The sequence below is a fragment of the Cyprinodon variegatus genome, unplaced genomic scaffold (genome assembly GCF_000732505.1).
Source record: "Cyprinodon variegatus isolate N-32 unplaced genomic scaffold, C_variegatus-1.0 Scaffold635, whole genome shotgun sequence".
NCBI classification, from domain to species: domain Eukaryota; kingdom Metazoa; phylum Chordata; class Actinopteri; order Cyprinodontiformes; family Cyprinodontidae; genus Cyprinodon; species Cyprinodon variegatus.
Window position 1 is genome coordinate 377,653 of NW_015151088.1, and position 19,807 is coordinate 397,459.

At 35.0% G+C, this 19,807-nt stretch overlaps 2 protein-coding genes across 2 annotated transcripts in view; one reads left to right on the plus strand and one right to left on the minus strand.

Annotated features, from left to right (window-relative positions):
* Positions 1-855, minus strand: part of LOC107096575 (fibronectin type III domain-containing protein 7-like) — an 8,279-nt gene extending 7,424 nt beyond the window's left edge. The window contains exons 1-3 of the mRNA XM_015393304.1: positions 712-855; positions 613-628; positions 226-486 (exon numbers count right to left, since the gene is read on the minus strand). Of these exons, the coding sequence (XP_015248790.1) occupies positions 226-486; positions 613-628; positions 712-765 (331 nt within the window). The 5' untranslated portion in view covers positions 766-855. The remainder of the gene's footprint in view (positions 1-225; positions 487-612; positions 629-711) is intronic.
* Positions 856-2,012: 1,157 nt separating this feature from the next.
* On the plus strand, positions 2,013-16,886 carry stxbp3 (syntaxin binding protein 3). Its single transcript, XM_015393306.1, has 19 exons — positions 2,013-2,080; positions 4,990-5,039; positions 5,182-5,263; positions 5,377-5,453; positions 5,543-5,615; positions 5,705-5,805; positions 6,873-7,018; positions 9,570-9,663; positions 9,923-10,047; positions 10,149-10,247; positions 10,336-10,393; positions 10,492-10,557; positions 10,737-10,817; positions 12,718-12,853; positions 13,017-13,123; positions 13,235-13,333; positions 15,176-15,261; positions 15,814-15,962; positions 16,222-16,886. Exons 1-19 carry the CDS (start codon positions 2,035-2,037, stop codon positions 16,323-16,325), a joined length of 1,779 nt encoding a protein of 592 aa, XP_015248792.1. The 5' UTR covers positions 2,013-2,034; the 3' UTR covers positions 16,326-16,886.
* The last annotated feature ends 2,921 nt before the right edge of the window (positions 16,887-19,807 follow it).

Genomic DNA, 19,807 nt, shown 5'->3' on the forward strand with positions numbered 1-19,807 from the left:
GAAAGAAAGAAAGAAAGAAAGAAAGAAAGAAAGAAAGAAAGAAAGAAAGAAAGAAAGAAAGAAAGAAAGAAAGAAAGAAAGAAAGAAAGAAAACAATTACTTTTTTTTCTGACTTTCTATAATTGATATACTATAATATCTGCAAATATAAGCTGCAAAGATTACATGTGCAAAGAAAAAGTGTGATCAGATTATATTAGAGGACTGGAGAGATGCTTACTCTACCTTTGGATGTCTCGATGGATGCAGAGTCTAGCACTATCTGTGTAGCATCCAAAGCTTCAACTGTAAATGTATACGCTACATCTTCAGAAAGAGAGGTTATAGAGCCCATCACTGTATTTGGACCATACATGGCAAAAGCGATGATATTGCTTGGTGAACTTGAGAGGGCTGCAGATATCTTGTAGGAACTGGCTCCAGAATATCTCGTCCATCTGAGTATCACAGTTTTGGATGTTATAGAGAACACAGATACTTGGATGCCTGAAGAGAAAAAAAAAAGAACAGAGACTTTGTTTGCACTTGTATGCACTAAGCAATGCAATATTATGCTTCATTCTCATTTGCAAAATCCATAGACCAGCTATATGATACGAAAATTTACAATACCTGATTGTGCTGATGCCTGCAAATTTACAATAATATGTCATTAATATTCATAGTGTACAGGTAGTTCTATGGCTAAGCAACAATTTTGTTGTACTGTACCTGTGAACAAAAGTTGAGAAAGACCAAAAAGACCAGCCATTTCACAGCACCCATCCTTGGTTTGTTCCTTGAAGTTCTTCTTTTACACTTGACACCCCTATGTTCCACAAACTCTTCTCTGTGATGTTCCAATTTTCTTAAATATACAAGTGTCTGTTCTCAGTAAGTGATATATCTGAATCTAGCTCCTCCCTCTTTGGGGCAAAGGTCCAATCATGTTAGAGTAAAGTGACTCGTCTTTAATGAAAGGGATTTATCTTTTTTTTATGTTTTGTTTCTAAAGAGACATAATATACTTGAAAAAATAAAGTAAACAGTAAATTAATAATAAAAGCAATGTAGAACACATTTTATGCTATTCATGTAATTTATTTAATTGTTCAATGTAATGGAATTTAAAATTGTATCCATGATTATACATAAGGAATACTCTAGTTCCAATTATTAAGCTTATACTGATAATGATTCCAGCAGTTAGGTTATGTTGGTTTGTTTATGCTTAAATGTACTCAAGCACATACGGGCTCTCTTAGACTTGGACTCAGACAAACTTTATTGTCATGTTGTAAAGTATATAAAACGAAATTTTGACGCAAACAGCTTTTCAACAGTGAATGAGCAGCTTACAACAGTGAAATGAGCATTACCATAAAGTTCAGCAGTGATCAGAATGTAAACAGGGTAGCAGAAAAGGAGAAACCAGTTTAAAGTCATGGTGCAAAAGGGATTGATAAGGAAAGATTCAGTGCAGTGCAAATAAATGTAGTGCAAAATGCAGTAGAACATTGAGTTTTGTTCTATTTAAAGGGATTATTTAAAAAAAATCCGCCATGTGATGTAAAGGATGTCTACTCTCTGGGTAGATCAACTTCCTCCCACAGAACAAAAATCCATACCTTAGTTTAACTGGCCACTTTGAATTGCTCTGATGTTTAAATGTGTCCAATAGGGGATGTCTGCCTTGTGTGCCTCTGTGAATGATAAAATGAAAAAGGCCAGATGCTTTGTATGTTGCCTATTATCATCATCTCCTATTATGATATTTATGTTAATAATTTTATAATAAATTACAAGTATTCTTTAACAAAAGTGTCTGATTAATATTAACAATCTTTAAGCATTATTAAAATGAAAATGCTCCGTTCATTATTAAATATATTGTTTAATTTATTTGTTCATTCATTCAAATTTTTTCTCTCTAGTTTCAATTTAAAAAAAAAAAACTACAGCGTCGCTGAGTCGCACCCTTTATACGCAATCTAGAATCCGTCACCCAACCGGAAATGTGTCACATAAACCGGGGGAAAAAAAGAGGAAAACAAGATGGCAGCAGGCTCGGATCACGGGCTCAAACGAATAGTTTGGAAAAGTAAGTCACCTAGACTTTTCTGCTCCTTTATATTTAATTCAGACTTGACACTATCATTTATTGGTTCTTTTTCCAGTTTCAGAAAAATTACAAAGCGGTCACTTTGTGTTTGTCTTGGAGCCCCACCTTATTCCTTCGCAAGAAAAAAAAAACACTACAGCTGACAGAAACAAACTTGCTGTCACCTTCAGAAGTTTTCTCCTAAAATAAGATGTAGTAACAAAGCAATGTGGCTAAGATGACAGAGTTTCCTTGCTTCTAAAACAGTTTTAAATGTTTTTTTTTTTTTTTTCGAAAATGCGGCGTTTTTTATTCAAGTTTAAATGAGACATTTCCCCATAACTGATCGGTGCCTTGAATGAATATCTGATGGGCTTCGGTTAAAAATATAGCCGGACCAGAAGCGTAGCCAGAAAAGTTTTATAAGGGTGGCCAGACAATAACAACTGTATACTGAGGGGTGGCCAAAAGTGGATAGGCACCAGAACCTTAGGGTCAATCTACACTGTTCCAACAGGAACAAGCGTCCATATTTTCTAAATAAAGACTAACTATAGTTTCCTACAGCCTTTGCTAACAAATAGATGCATATATTTAAACATCCATCTAGATAAAAGATATATTGGATAAAATTCTTTCAGGTTTGAGTTCTGGATCGAACATCGTTTCCATCGTCTTTACTTACCTACTTTTATCAATATCATTCAACATTAAATTGATATTTACAAGTACTAATATCTACATGAATTTATATTTTAATAGGTTTTTATTAAAATAGTTATTTACAATATATATGATTTCACTGAAGACTCTTAGAATGACTTGCACAGTCACATCATTTTCTCTTATAACACAACATCTAGGTCTGAAAGAGCATGAATTCTGTACTAATCCTCTCTAATGTTGGTTTATTGATGTGCATAATTAACCACAGTGTTTTTTGTTGTCAAGTAATTGTTAATGTATATAAAATTTAAATTGTTTTAAATATTCTACTTGAGTGAAAAAAAATGTAGGGGTTGCCACAGGGGTGATTAATTACCCCTGGCCCCCCATCTAGCTCCTCCCCTGAGCCAGATGGATGAAACTATGAACCAAACACTGGAATTTTATCACATATTGTGAAAATATGAGGTGATTATAATGTTTACAAATAATAGCGGCTGATTTAAATCACCCAATCCAACTAATTGGAAGAAAAAAAAAAAGAATATTTTGTTGCCTATTTCCAACAATGAAATCTGCACTTTGATATTCAAAAATACTTTAAACATGATTTAAAAAAAAGAAATATGTGAAATATTTGGGTAAAAATTCCTTTTTTCCATTGTGTTTTGTCCAAAATGTGTGCTTAGTGGAGTTAAGCATTGTCGATGATCATGAGTATAAATGTCATAATTTTAAGGTATTTAGACAATTAAAATCAAAAGTATAAGACCAGTCTTAAAGCAAATATTTTGAAAAACTTCACACAAAATTTAAAGGACATACATCACCATAACAAATATTTAATGTATTTAAAAGCAGTGATTAAAACATTTTAGACTTTCTAGTGTCCAGCTTTAGTAAACAATAATGTTTTCATGCATGAACTAATTAAGCCAACCTTTTCTGTACAGATCAGACTTTCAAGGAGTTTGTTAAGGAGCTGAGGAGGGAAAAAAAAACATTTTTCTTTACCTCTGCTTGTTTACTTCTGATTTTGTGAAGATCCCAGGTTTCTAATTAAGGAGATGAAACCATTACTTCTTCTAAAATAACATAATCCTAATAAAATTTCTAAGAAAGTTCCACATTGATTCACTGCTTTTCTTTTCATAACATGGGCCAAAGATATGAAATAAAAATTGCTAAAACTAAGTAACAGTTATGCTTTCTATATTTTATTTGCCTCCTTATCGATTTTTTTTTATTTTTTTTATTTTTTTTATAAAAGGTTGATAAAAGTGGGTTAATTATGTTATTCTTGTTGGTCTGAAATGACGACTGCAGGACAGAGCAAAGAAGCACAAACTGAAGAAATCAACCTCTGCTTTGTATATTGATGCTGTTATTACAGATGTAACGTCAGACCATTTCAAAGGAACAAAAGTGGAAGGTGTGAAGAAACCCTGAACAATTTAAAACATGCAAATGAAAACACTTTTCATAGGCCTGACGTTCCTGATTAAAATGTCCTCTTTTTATTGATCTTATGAAACACTAAAATACTTTTTAAAATTATTTGTAAGCCATAATAATTTAATTAATCAAACGATATTGCTTAAGATATTTCCCTCTATGTGTAATGAATCTATATAAAAAAAAATGAGTTCCACTTTCTGAACTCCCAGTATAACAAATTTTAATTAGCTGTACTTATGCTAAATTTATAAAAAATCTTTAAGTTGATGCTTTATATTTTGTGCAACTTAGAAAACTGACCATTCCCTGTAATCATCCCCAGCTGTTTGCAGGTGAGGGCTTGAGTCACACTTGTAGTAATGCAATATCGTTTAACTAACTGATCAATGCTAAATAAATGAGACATGCCCATGATTTCTGTCAGGATTATTTCAGCCTAAATGTGAAATGAAATTATGAATAAAACTCCCTAAATCCCACCTCAAAATGAACAAATTACACACTGATTTGTAGCCAGTTCAAATCAGCTATTCAGTAACTTCGTTTAAAAAGTTTTTTGTTGTTTTTTCTAAACCAATGATAAATAAGATTAATATCAACTGGTTTATTTTTGGTAATTATTGTTTAATCCTTTTAAGTGATACATAAGAACCAAATATTTTCATAATCTGTAAAAACTGAAGTTTTGTACCCAGTAGGATTTCTTTTTGTGGTAGTTTTCTACATCCATTAGTATGAAGTTGATGCTGAAGCTTAATTCCTAATATTGTTGTGTATCTCTGCAGGAATAAAAGACACAATAATTGCAGACTGTAAGAAATCTGAAGTATGGAAGGTAGGAAAACCCATCCGCCCTGCAAATACATAAACAGAAATTCACATTTTAGTTATGATTAATCCAGACGTGACTTGACTAGACAACAGTGATGGAGTTTTGAATTGGTATTTACTTGTAGTTTGTAAATTTTGCTATACAGATACTGATTTTGGACCCCTTCACTACCAAGATTCTCTCATCATGCTGCAAAATGTCCGATCTAATGGAAGAAAGAATAACAAGTAGGTTATGATGTTTGAGTTCAGATATTGAGGCAAAACCTGGAATCAAATGGAGACTCTGTTTGGATCGTTGTGTGATGATTCCTTCTAAAGTTAAAACCTTCTCTGTTTAGTTGTGGAGGATCTCTTCAAAATCAGAGAGCCTGTACCTGAAATGAAGGCCATCTACTTCATGACGCCTACCTCCAAGGTTTGTCATTACAGAAAAGATGAAGGACACTTTGATTTCAAATGGATTCTGCTTTTTTTGTGATGAATGCATTCAAATTGTTTTAACAGTGTGTGGACGCCTTCATAGCTGACTTCAAACCCAAACCGAAATACAAATCGGCTTATGTTTATTTCACAGACTGTAAGTAGCCTATAACTACTCGTAATGATACATTTTTTTTATATAACATGATCAAAGTAGACCGTGACATTGTTGTCTGATTTCAACAGACTGCCCTGATGACCTGTTTAACAATATGAAGCTTTACTGTGCAAAGTACATCCGTGTCTGCAAGGAAATCAACATTTCCTTCTTACCACAGGAGGCCCAGGTAAATAGTTGCAGCTCATGTTGTGCAAGAGAAAGACATGCTTAAAACTTTAAGGGTGTTGGAAGCTTAACATCATGATGCAATGATCCTGACTTCATAGCAGTTCCTGTCTGCTTCCTGTATTTCTATTAATCTAAAAAAGCTTTTCTCTGCCTTCTTGTAAGCTTTCTGTTAACATTTGTTTGGTTTTGGAAAACAGTACAATTAGAATAACACCAAAAAATTCACAAAAAACAGATTTTTGGGGGATTTAAATACTTATGTTTCAGCACTTGCTGCTAATGTATATCAGGTGAATACTAAAAAAAAAAAAAAGGCTCGTCAGCACTTGCTGCTAATGTATATCAGGTGAATACTAAAAAAAAGGCTCAGTCAAAATAAGGATTTTTTTTTTGTGCGAATTAGGAAAGCACCACCTGGCAGCTGGAGCTAAGAAAAACCTTACGGTTTTTCATTACTTTAATCAGCTATAAAAGTTGAATCAGTCTGATGCAACGGATTGTTTTTACAAGTACATGAGACTGGTATCGGGTCTGTGTGTCTCTAACATTACACAAAAATGCATTACTATAATGCATAAGTGGCATTCATTGGTGCTGAATCATGGGCAAAACTTCTTAGTAAAAGGCTGTTAATATAAAGCCCCAAAATATGAACAGTAAGGCACAGCAGATCAACGCTACAGAAGATGGCTTTGTCTGAGCATTTTGATTTGAAAAATTGAGTGAAAAGGAGAAAGTGTGGCTTTAAAAACAAAAGCCTGTTCACTGCTTCAGTAGACCATTAAAAACAGATACAGTCTACAACTGTTGCATCCCCTAAGCAGAGGAGCTAGATGCCCAAATCAAAGCAACACCATGCATTGACTGCATATACTGTCCAATACACAGACATATAGATCAGTTGGTAGGGTTAGAATTAATCTATTTCCTGTTTATTTTATATAAACATACCTTTAATATGGATTATCTGATGTGAATATGTGTAATGAATCTTTTCAATGATATTCTGCTTTATAGAGATGCATTTCGATGTTGGATAAAACTTTTTTACTGACTGCTTTGAAGGTGTTTACCTGTGATGATCCGGGGGCTTTCCGAAAAATCTACAGTCCTCACAGTCAGGAGAAAAGGAAGACATTGGAGACTCTGGCAGACCAGCTCGTCACCCTCTGTGCCACGTTGAACGAGAACCCGGGGGTCAGATACAAGAAGTAAGCCGGAGAAGGATCATTTTCTCTTCCCAGGTTACAGCACACCTGAAGCCTTAAGCAGAGGAACACCTATTGTTAGAATTTGCAGTGTATGTCCAAACTGTGACAGGAACTTTATAGGTTTAGGGTTATTCCAGATCTTACTTGTTTTCACTCTTAATGCTCCCTGAAGGCCCTAAAGAGATGTTATCTGGGTTGTTGTGGCCTCTTAAAATGTTTTAGCCATTCCTTGGAAAAGTATTGAACTTTAAGACTACAGTATGCAAAATGATTTCTAAACTATTCTGCATGGTTAAGAAGATGATTTTCCCAAAATAAATTGCACAATCGGTTCATTTTAACAACAAGTTACCCCACTTTTTTGATGATCTCAGCCAATTTTATATGGATTAAAGCAATTTTACCAGAGATAGTTGTAATCTGATTCCAGAAGCCCAGACACGTTTAAAAAAAAAAATTGCAATAGTTATACCTAAAAAAATACTTTTGAAGAAACAGAAGTTATGAAACACTTTATAAAATACTTAAAAAAAGTGGGGTCCTGTTGAATTGTTATATGGACTAAGTATCTTATCTAGGGCTACAGCTTCATATTTTTCAAATCGATCAATTTATTGATAATTTTTTCAATTAACGGATTAATAATCAGATAGCTAAAGGTTCCTTAAAGAAGATTTTTTTACAAAATTAAAGCAGGTGAAACTCAAACTTTTACACATGAGGAGTTCTGGATAGAGCATATTGAGGGAGGAAAAGTTTTTTCTTAAATGCAAAATATTTATAGTTTTTTACAATTTTGGTATAATTGCTGCATTGAATGGGTTGCTCTGTCTGCTAAAAGCATATTTTTAGAGTCTCTATACTACAATTAACAATAACACGATTACTGAATTAGTTGGAGATCATTTGAATAATCGATTAATCACGATTAATTGTTTCATCCCTAATCTTATCCACTCTTGATAGCCTTCTTAGTCACTCGTTTCAATTGACTTAAATTTAATGCAAAAAAGGGCAGTACAAAAATGAAAACATTTAGTTGCATAGTATTATGGTTTTTTTAATTAATTCTATGTGGCGTTTGTTTTTTATTTAGAAAACATTGTTTGGAACTTCAGACCAGTGCTGACTGTGAGCTATAGTTCACAGTATCACATAATTTGCATAAGCATTAAAAAAATGATCCTACTGAAATACTCTAACAGGTTCAACTTTGAAGTGACTTGCTTATTAACCATAACATTTAAGAGAGGGAAATGTGCAAATTTAAAGCCAGAAAATATTGTGATCCTTTCCCGCATGTCTCTCCTTCTCTCTCATATCCCCTTTCCTGTCAGCCTACTGTTCATAAAACAAGCCACTGCTGTAAAAGCTCAAAAAAATAAAAACAAATGTTATACAAGTCTCATTTTAAACAAAAATAAAACATTTGATTACAAATCAAACAAAACTTAAAGAGTGGATAACAAACAGAGGGGCCTGAAATCCATGTGCCTCACTTAATCTCAAGACATGGTTGCTAAATGAACAAATTAGTCATCCGATGCATGTTTTGTTTTTTTTCTTTTCTTTTTATTGTCGCACTAATAAAAACCTTCAGCTGAAAATATCGGCAGACCAATGTTTCCGTCTGCCTCTAGTTGAATGTAAAGTACCCTTAGACAACTTTGTATACACAGAATGTATACAAAACGAAATTTCATTTATACAGCTTTCCAACAGTGAATTTCCTTTTTTTGAATAGCAGCTTAGCATGAAAAATAAAAAATAAAGTGCAGCAGTCATCAAAATATAAACAGTGTGGGAGAGCCATGGTGCAAAAGGCATTGATGTGCAAGGTTCAGACCAGTGCAAAAATAAACAAATAGAAATGGTGCAAAAAGCAGTAGAAACACTGAGTTGAGTTCTATTTTGAAGATTCATCATGTAGTGCAAGTATGATGTTGTCAGTGTGATACAGAGTCTCGATTTGTGACTTGATTTAGTGTTTTTCAACAGTCTGACATTTATTTTTAATTTTTTTATAAAGAAAATAACCAATTTTACACGACATTCAGAGTCTAATGGCAGTGAGGAAAAGCTGTTACAGAACCTGCTGGTCCAGCATCGAATGCTGCGAAGCCTCTTCCCAGAGGGCAGCAGGGACAATAGTCCATGGTGGGGGTGTGAGGGGTCACTGATGATGTTACGGGCTCACGACACGCAGCAATAAGATGAAATGTGTTTTATTGAGGGGAGGGAAGCCCCGATGATCCTCTCTGCTGTTCTCAACGCTCTTAATAATGAAACTGAAAATGTCTGGGTTAATGAATGAAAAGTTTACCATCTACAAACTTGAATGTGTTAAAAACTTTAAAAAAAACAGAATACGATGATAAAACAGTAAGAGGGCAAATTATTGATTTATTTTCAAATGTCACATTCATCCAACGAGATGAAGGTGAGGTTGTTAAGTCAGATACTGTTGAACAACGGTGTCACTGAAACCTCTGGGTGGCTTTTATAACTGTAAAACTCAACACCTGCATATAACTGTTTATGTCCAAACTAGAGACGACAAAATGGTGAACGCCAAAACTCTTGCAGAGCTGGTCGACGACAAGCTTTCCAAACACTATGAGTTGGACGACAGCGGGAAGAAGAAGGTGAGATGCCTGCTGAGCAAGGAATGTAGAGAAGTTCTGCTGTTGGGTGTGAACCGAAGTCTTTTGATAACAGTCTTATTTTTCACACCCTCCTTTGTTCATGCTAACTTTTATTACATTGCCTGAAGCAGGGATTTTTTCTCGAACATTAGTGGCGTGATAGAACAGTACTGTACTATAAACCTTTTTCTTTTCTGTTTTTATCATGTTCTTTTGTTAAAGCGTATGTTTTAAAGCTTTACCCTCTTAATGGTTGCAGGAGAAGACTCCAGCCCAGCTGCTGATCGTAGAGCGAGGTTTCGACCCAGTAAGCCCCATCCTCCATGAGCTCACCTACCAGGCCATGGCCTATGACCTCATTGATATCCAGAACGACACCTACAAGTAAACCCTGACTCAGCTGCTTATCCTAAAGTCACACCATTTCTTGGCTCCAACGTGTTGCAGAAAGCTATAAGCCGCTGTGTGGATGATCTCACATTCAGGTACAAGTCCAAAGACGGCTCAGAGAAGCAGGCTCTGCTGAACGAGGATGACATGCTGTGGGTCAAACTTCGACACAAACACATCGCCGAGGTCTCAGAGTAGGTGTCCCAAGGTTCATCTTACTGCTGCATCAATGCTTCTCCGTTTCTTTTCTTGTTTTTCACTCTTGTTTTCATCTTCTTATAGACAGATTCCTAAAATGGTAAAGGAAATATCTGCCAGTAAAAAACAGCCTGATGGGAAGGTACAGAGCTAAAGCGTTGCCATGTGTCTCCTTCATCTTTTAAAATCTTCTCCTTGTTCATTAAACCAGTTTGCTCATTTGAACTATTGTCTTTTCAGATCACAATAAGCAACCTGGCACAAATGATGAAGAAGATGCCTTCGTTCCGAAAGCAACTGACCGAGGTACAGAAAGTTATTTTTCACTTAGTAAATAGAAAAAGATAGAGATAATAAATGCGCAGCTTCTCATCTTAGGCCTAATTTCCTACGTATTATAGTTAAAAATATACATGTCAAAGTATTGCCTCCATAAATGCCTCCCTGTAAAACAAAACACTCTGTTATATTATTCATTTTTCTAGAAAACCATTCACCTGCAGTTGGCTGAGGATTGCATGAAATTTTTCGCAAACAACGTGGAGAAACTCTGCAAAGCTGAGCAGGTGTGCCCGGACAAAGTCCCTCCTTTTTTTTTGTAATTCAAGTTTTTTTTGAATTTTTCAATTTTTAAAACATAAACAAAACAAAAACATTACAATAAAAATAACAAAGAATAAAACAGTGAGGTTTAGTGCAAATCAGTTTGTAGACATATAGGTGCAAAAACTGTCCCATTGTTGCATGACTGCTTCATTATTAGAATGTATTCTTCCCAACATTTTTTAAATGTTTTAAATCCAGGTTCAGATTTTTGACACAGGAAGTAGATAACAGGAAGCTCTGTCCTTACGCTTTGGACATCTAAAACACCCAACACGCACATACACACAAAACCCTAAGGACTACATATAACTTTAACGGTCTGTCTCACAGCTCCTTTAGGCCAGAACCATAGAACCAGCCATGAAGGAAGGCTTTTGTCACCAGCCTGTCAGTTCTCTTCCTGCTCTCCTTACACTGCAGGCTTTCCTACTTCCCTAAAGTGGGGAAACATTCACAGCATGCAGAAAAAACAAAAAAATTGTGCCATTGTTAAAATAAGGTCAAAAAAATAAAATAGATTTAACCGTTAAAGAATTTGATTTTTCAAACACATTGTGAGGACATAACGTAGCACTTAAGAGTAAGGCCCCAAAAGTGCACAAGTCTGTGTTAGATTACAATATGTTATTACCTCAGAACTGGTGGTTAATTTACATGAACAAAGTCACATTTCTACGTGTTTATTTGTTTTTAATAAACCTGCTGAATTTCAGGAACCTCCACTGTCACATTTTGAATTCCAAAAGGAGCTCATTTGCAAATATTAGCTTGGTTCAAACTCTTAGCATGGCAGCTTCATCACTGCCTTGTGTTGCACACCTGAAAGCTGGCTCTCTGTGGTTCCTCGTAATGCTCTTTGTGCAGATGTTGCTTCTCTCTGCTTTATCCATCCATCCATTTTCCGTCATGCTTATCCCAAGCGGGGTTGTGAGGGGTGCTAGTCCTATCTCCAGCCGTCTACGGGCTTCTAAACGTTCTAAACGTTGTAGCTCTATATGAACCCAGGTTAATCGGTAGCGATGTCCCAATAGAACTTTTTTATTTGATACTGATATTGACCCAATATGATATTAGCACAAGTGATACATGCTTTTATTACTTATTTTTTTTATGTATAATGCATGTTGATCAAGTAGTATTACTAAAACAGAGAATAATAGTTAACCTTAAACGGAAGCAGATACTTTCTATCAGTATATCAGGATTTATAATGCCAGTTGAACTATTATCCAATATTAGATTTTTTTGGCTAATATTGGATTGATCTAGATATCTCTCTTCTACATTTCTATTTCTTTTTATCATAAATGTTATCCATATACAGGCCAGCAAGGGTTTCCTCTGTCAGCATTTTCTGTATTATAGAAAATCTCAAAACTATACTAGCATTTTTTGTTTTTTGCTAATTCCATTATTTCTGTGATTCTATGGAGAGAAAATAAATTCTACATCAAATAGAAATGTTAATCATTCCTCAACAACACCATTCAAATCCTACTTTAACCAGTCGATAAACTTCCTGTCCTTCCTAAATTTTTTAAGGTTTCTCTTAATTCTCTTCCTTCTACGAACACTCACTGTTTTTGTTTCTGTTCATCGATTCCCCTCTTTTGAAATAATGTTTCTAATCATTATCTTGCATAACAGAGCTGGTAGTGATAGTTCTGTGATAAATAAACCATTTATTTCATGTTTGTGCTGATTTTAGATCTAAAAGGGGGATACAAAAGCTTAATTTGTTTATTATTTTTATTTACTTATTCATTTTCTGTTACCAAATTCAGCATCCATTTGGTAAAATGGTTTGATTATAATTTTAAGTTTAGTTTTAGGATGTTAAACAGACTGATTTCTTTGTAGGACCTGGCTGTTGGTTCTGACGTTGATGGGGCAAAGGTCAAGGATCCCATGAGGACTCTGTTGCCTGTGCTGCTAAACCCATTCAGCAAACATGACAAGATCAGAGCTGTGCTGCTCTACATCTTCAGTGTAAATGGTAAAACTGTCATCCCACCTCCTAAAAGCCAACCTTTGTTGATCTATAACTTTTTGGACATAATAATAACATTTTGTAATTATGAATATTTTAAATCTGATTTAAATCCATTTTCATTCTTTTTTTTTTTTTTTTTTTTTTTTTTTTTTTTGGATCCAAACAGGAACAACTGAAGAGAACTTGAACAAATTTATCCAACATGTTAAAATCGAAGATGAGCGAGAGTTTATCCTGAACTGGAAAGAGCTGGGTGTCCCGATCATCACAACGGTACACAAAGGAGAACAGAACTTAGAAGTTTGCTCCTTGGACAGAAGATCAAAGATCAAGTCTTTACCATCCGTGTAAAATCATCACACATCTTTCTTCTTTTCTTTTCAGCCTAGTTTATTTTCCCGCAAGCCAAGCCGACGAGAGCGATTGGAAGAGGAAACCTACAACCTTTCAAGATGGACTCCAGTCATCAAAGATATAATGGAGGTCAGCGTGGGCAAAACAAACAGCAAACTGTCAGCACCTTTCTTCTGTTGTTTAGGAACAGGAAAGGAACAACGGCTTTATTGATTGATTGATTGATTGAATTTATTGATCTTACAGTGGAGAAATGTACTCATTACATCAGCTCAAATAGTAAAAGGAGAGGAAAAAGGTGCCAAAGGAAGAAAAGGGTGCATGGGATATATACAGTATATACAGCGCGTCCATATATGACAGCTTTTTCTTTTATTTTAATTGCAGGATTATTATACAGGGTTATTGCACAGGGTATTTACATGGGTATTTATTTAGATTAATATTTATATTTTGTATATATAGCTATTGCACTGGGTGTTAACAGAAAAACAGGATATCAAATAGTAATGTTTGCACATTATACATTGCAACAAGTTATTGCTGTTGCAGTGTCGCATTGTAGAGTCTTTTTGCAGCAGGGATGAATGACCTGCAGTAGCGTTCCTTTTTACAAACAGGGTGTAAATGTCTTTCACTAAAGGAGCTGCTGAGCTCCTCTACACTCTGGTGTAAAGGGTGGAAAGTGTTGTCCATGATGGATGGAAGCTTGGACAGCACCCTCCTCTCAGCAACTTCCTCCAAAGAGTCCAGAGTGCAGCCTAGGACAGAAACTGCTTTTCTCACCAGTTTGTTTTGTCTCTTTCTGTCCCTTTATGCGGTTTTGTTTTTTACTGTTAAGCCATAAAAATAAGGAACAATTAGACTTGACTCTTAAAAATATGTGTAAAACCTTCCTTCTGAAATGAATGGGGAACCGAAAGGAGCAGTTTCACCTCGTTTGTAGTGTGCTACAGATTTCACCAGGCTTGTTCAGTAGGTTGTCTTTGTTTTAAAATGTCTGATCACAATCTGACAGTTTTGCTGCCTTTTGGTCAGAACTCCTTCAAATAAGAGATTATTCATCTTAGTGGGACTATCTTGGTTAAATAACAAAAAGAAAAACAACTGATCTGAATTGTAGCAGTTAATTTCTACCATTTTGAAGTGAAGCAAAAAAAGTAACAAAGGATCCTTCAAATTAAATAACCTTGCTAGATTTGATTTCTCCCCACTAAAGATTTTTTTTTTAACTGCCCTATCTGGTAATAAGACAATAAGAATTGTCTCAATGCCAGAGAGAGCTCAACAGATTTTACTCTCACAAGTGGAGTGTTATCGCTTTCGCCATAGTGCTCTGCTTGATTTATATATGTAATTAGTTTTGTTACGATTTATGTAGAGACTAATTTATGTGGACACTACATTGACAAAGTAGAAGAGGAGAAAAAAGGGAGAAAAGGTAAAAGAAAGAGGAGACAGAAAGATTTCTCCCCACTAGTGTTGAAAAGTTTCCATCACAGTTGAAGTTCTTAGTCATGTTGGTATTAAATTAATGTGACGGTAAAAAGGTATTGTATTAAATTCAAAGGAAGAAACTCTGTATATACTGTATATAATATATGTCATCCTGAAACCTCATTGGTTTACAGAATATCTACCAAAAAGTGTTTGGGATGTTTAAGATGGTTTTGTTTAATATAAAACAGGGGGTTTTAATATTTATTTATCAATATTAGTTTTTGCCTTGGACTTCCTCCTTGGAGGACATTTTTGAACAGTTTTCGTCTGAATTGTTGCATCATTAACTCTTTAACTGAAGCAAGGGAAGTGATTGCATTTATGAAACAGCCAGCAAATGTTTCTTATGATGTCTAAAAAACTGCTTCCCCAATTTTCTCCTTTTATCTTTATCTGATATATAAATGATTAGTTTGCGCTTCTTACAAAGAACATTGCTGACATTAATGTAGAAAAATGTCGCCTCTACAGGATGCTGTGGAGAACAAACTGGACACCCGAGTATGGCCGCACCAATCCGAGTGTCCTGCTGCCTGGAATGGATCTGGAGCTGTCAGGTGGGTCATCACAAAAGAACCATCGATTGATACACAGATAGGATATGAAATGTATGGTCTCGGAAATCACCACCGATGCATCAAAACTTCCTCAGTATACGACGCATATAATGGCTTCAGAATAATCCAGTGCTCAAAGTTTTTTTTTTTTTTTTTTTTTTACATTTTAGAGGCCAAAATAATCAAAAGAATTGGAAGTTAAGCAGGCTAATGAGTCCTTTTTTTAAATGCAAAAAAATCTACTGGTCTGTAAAAGGATGTTCTGATGAAGAGAAAACCCAATAAACCATAAGAAACTGCACCATATAGTCTAAAAAAAATGTACCTTGGCCATGCTGTCCATGTTATCAGTGATTGATAACTTTATCGTACTTGTACTGATTATAAAAAAAGAGCAGTTTTTAGTTTGGAAGTGTTTTTTTTTTTTTTTTTTAAAGCTAATAACGAAGGACAATCTGTTCTCAGCTGTATTCTGTTTTTGTGTTGTTTTTTTTATTGAAATCGAATGTTCACCTGCTCTCTTTTAAATATCTTAACGTCCATCCTCTCCAGCGCCCGCCAGAGAAACAAACCCAGCTCCCAGGATGATCGCCGGACTGGTTCACGCCTCATCATCTTTGTTATTGGGGGCATCACCTACTCTGAGATGCGTGCCGCCTATGAGGTCACCCAGGCGGTAAAATCCTGCGAGGTCATCGTAGGTTAGTATTAAAGCAGTATCAAAATACTTAGGAAAAGTCTCCAAAATCAGCCTGTGTTTTTCATTCAGCGGACTTCAAACATGCACTTATGCTCTTAATAACCTGCTTAAATGCCCTCCTTACATAATGTTGTATGGCTTTTATTTCTGACTCTATGCGCCCCCTGCTGGTGCCTGTCAGAACTCTGAAAATATTTTTTTTGTTTTGTTTGTTTAATGAAGAGTATGATTTTTTTTTTTTTCTCCCTGTTTTTATCCAGGGTCTTCTCATATCTTGACTCCCATAAATCTTCTGGAAGACATTAAAGCTCTGAGCAAAGGTCCAATGGAAACCTTTACAATAGAAGAAAGGAGCAACGCCTGAGTTTCAACATCTCGTATCACTCAGCTCAGCTTGCTGATTGGAAAACAGAAGGGAATTTACCTGTTTCTTAACTTTTTTTTTTTTTCTTTTTACTGAATGCACATTTATGTTTGCAGGTATGAGGACAAATTCTGCTTTATTATTTTCATTCTACTTGTCAGACTTTCTTATTTGTGTTCAAATATGACCTGTCTATAATGTTTGTTGCTTCACAGTTAGATTGCATTTTAATATTAACTAACCTCATCCTACTGACCGCAACTATATCTTAAAGTATCACTAATGCATTGCCGTGCTAACCTTTCTTCTTAAAGAAAGACGCTCAAAAGCATTCAGAGAAAAAATAGCTGTGGGGAAATAAAAGCACAAAGCTGCTGTATATACTGTATGTATCGACCAAGTCCATGCTTTATCATTTTGACTTCTCTGATCACTGCCGATTAGTAAACACTTAATATAATGTGTTTTTTTTTTTTATAACTACCTACATATTTTCTTGGGATTGAACAACTGACTAATAAATGGATGAAGTAGTTCAACTCTTAAAAGCAATTTTTATGAATTCTTTCTTTCGTTTCTGGATTTTTTTTTAAAAGGATCATCTACTAAAGAAAATTTAAACTTAAAAATGTAAAAATAAAATTTTATTAGTATTTTCTATATAGGTTAGTTATATTTTTGTTTATAAAATGATGTGCTTTTTAAAATCGCTATCATCTGGTATTACTATACAACTGTAGTATAACTTCCGGTAGTGCAGCAATGACAAAACAAGCAAAAGTTCATCATTTGAGACATATATGTATATGTACGGAGGGTACCACCACATATCCAGCACCCTGAGACTGTATGCTAGCTGCAAGGATGGAGGCACAGGACTAGTGAGCATGAGAGCCACTATCCAGGAGGAAACATCCAAGATCCATAAGTACATTAATTACAAGGCTTCAACAGACATCTCAGTGAATGTCTTAGACTATGACGAACAGAAGATGAGGTGCTGGAGGTTCCATCATGGGAGGAAAATCTAGCAGGGAAAGATTACATGGAGCGCCATAACCTAGTGGCTGGAATAGTGTCCAGGAACATCTCTACAGAGTATGGGCTGGAAACCCTAAGGTCAAAGAGGGAAACCTCTTCAAAGATGGTAGAGAATGACTGAGCCAAGATCCTGTAGGACTTCCAGATACGGACGGACCGAATGGTAATGGAAGACCAACCAGACATTATGGTGGTGGACAAAAAGCAGAGGAAAGCCATTGTGGTTGACAGCAATACCAAGTGACTGCCACGTCAGGAAAAAGGAACATTAGAAACTAGAGAAGTACCAGGGGCTCAGAGAAGAACTGGGGAAAACCTGGGAAGATCAAGGCATCAGTGGTGCCCGTGGTCGGATAAGTCAGCCAGGGTGTCATTTTCTATTTCTTCAAACTGTTAAACCCTTGAAATAAACACAATCTTTAAACCAAACTACGATGTTCCTCTTATATTTGGCGAATTTATGTTTGAATATTTTGCAAAAATATGTTGCGGTGCATGATGGGGTTTTTGCATCTAAAGGCTAACGTTTCCTGTCTTACATGCAATGTTGAATCCCTAAACGACCTGTAAAAGACTCATTGCAATCTATAAAAACACTTCACAGCAAAAAAACTCTTCATTTTTTTTCCACAAAGAACCATGTAGGTCTAGATTTTTTTTTCCCTCTTTGTAGCAAACTCTTATTTTAAAACAATTTTTATGTCAGTGTCAAACATGTCCTCTTTTTTTTTTTCAAAGCATTCTTCTGTGGGTGAAAACGGGTGTACTAGAACAAATGTAGAGCATAAGGCAAAAAAATACAAGAATACTTTGATTTACAAATTTATAATCTATGATTTAATGCATATATTGTAAATATATGCATTAAATCATAGATTACAAGAAAAGTACAAAACCATATCAGGGATGCAAAATAGATAAAGATTTAAAATATGGACTGAAATCTTTTAAATTGGTTGAGCTAGGGTTTTATTCCATGATTTAATGGGAAATAAAATATGCTGGTGATAAATTTGAGAATTTGACTCTCATATGATGATGCTCAAGCCAGAATCATACAAGTAAATTTACATAAATATGACTATGGTCCCTTTTTTCAGTGTTCAGTGATTATCTCACTCTCTAACTTGAGCATTAAGATTATCAGACATTGATTGGTAAAAAAAAAAATGTGGCTACTTTAGAGAAATTACTTACATATACTGTAATTTATGGAACCAAAATTACTTTCAAATTCAAACAGATTACAGCCTCATTCAGACTCATAAAGACAATAGTGCGTTCCTAGAAAACGTTGAGAGGTTGGCCATGAGGCATCACCACAGAGACTGAAACCAAGAACAGCAGTCTCAGGAGAAAGGGCCAGCTGGCATATGAACAGCAGCAGTCACAGGTTGGTCCTGCTTCAATGGGCCTATGTAATCTGATAACCCTACCATCTAAAAGCCACTCGCTTTTATTTTTCAACTCATTATTTACCCTGATTCCTAATTATTTGAGATTGAAAAAATAATCTATAATGGTAACAGTTTACTCAGATTACCTGAATCGAAATCTCCATTTGAAATCTAATTTTACAATATAGGTATGCATATTCATGTAAAGGAAATATAATGGAAATTGTGCACTTATTAGTACATAAACACCAAAGTAAATCAATGCATTATATCCATTCATTAAATACAGAGTGATATTTTTAGGATCAGTGCTTGCAGCTTGTGAAAACTAATTATCAATTTAGTATATTATTACAGAGGACAACAAAAAATAACTTGTAAACAGAATTTTAATATGCATTTTTATCCCCTACACAATCATGGGGAACAGGATTGCGCAGCATAGTGATTCAATTATAATTAATTTGGCTTCACTGGATTAATTGGAGCAGCCATTGCGTAAGCTATATCCAATACAACAGAACTTTAGGCCTATCTAAGAAGTTTATTATGCTAAATTTTTAAATATAATACATTGGAATCCGCTTATAGTGGTCAAGTTGGTCCCGAGCCAGTTTGAACAATAAAAGCGGTTACCGGTAATTACTAAAACCGAATTATTTCACTCATTTTTTATGAAGAATATAATCTAAATGCCATTTGTATGGTTTTTTAATGAGAAAAATGAAATGAAACGGATAGCTTCTGCATATACTGAATTCTGACTTTACTCCTTTACTCTCAGAATTCTGACTTTAATCTCACCTTCATTAAGAATTGTGGATCTTAATGGGCACCATTAAGGAAGAGATGTGGGAATTGTTTGAGAGGGCCAGTAACACATTGCTGGAAAATGACGGAATTAGGTGACTTTTTACATTCATTTTCATTAATGGAAGAGCAGAAGGTGATTAAAACAAGAGAGCTAGTTTAGTCTCTAAAACAGACATGGCTACAGCTTGATGCTAACAGGTCTGTTAGCTGTCAGAGTTCAGTCAGAATTGT

What these genes read in the sequence shown, in the direction of transcription:
- stxbp3 (XM_015393306.1), top strand. Translation starts at nt 2,035, where the DNA reads ATGGCAGCAGGCTCGGATCACGGGCTCAAACGAATAGTTTGGAAAA. An exon ending in AATGGAAGAAAGAATAACAA is followed by an intron (nt 5,264 to 5,376) that starts GTAGGTTATGAT and finishes TTCTCTGTTTAG; the next exon opens with TTGTGGAGGATCTCTTCAAA. An exon ending in TCATGACGCCTACCTCCAAG is followed by an intron (nt 5,454 to 5,542) that starts GTTTGTCATTAC and finishes TTGTTTTAACAG; the next exon opens with TGTGTGGACGCCTTCATAGC.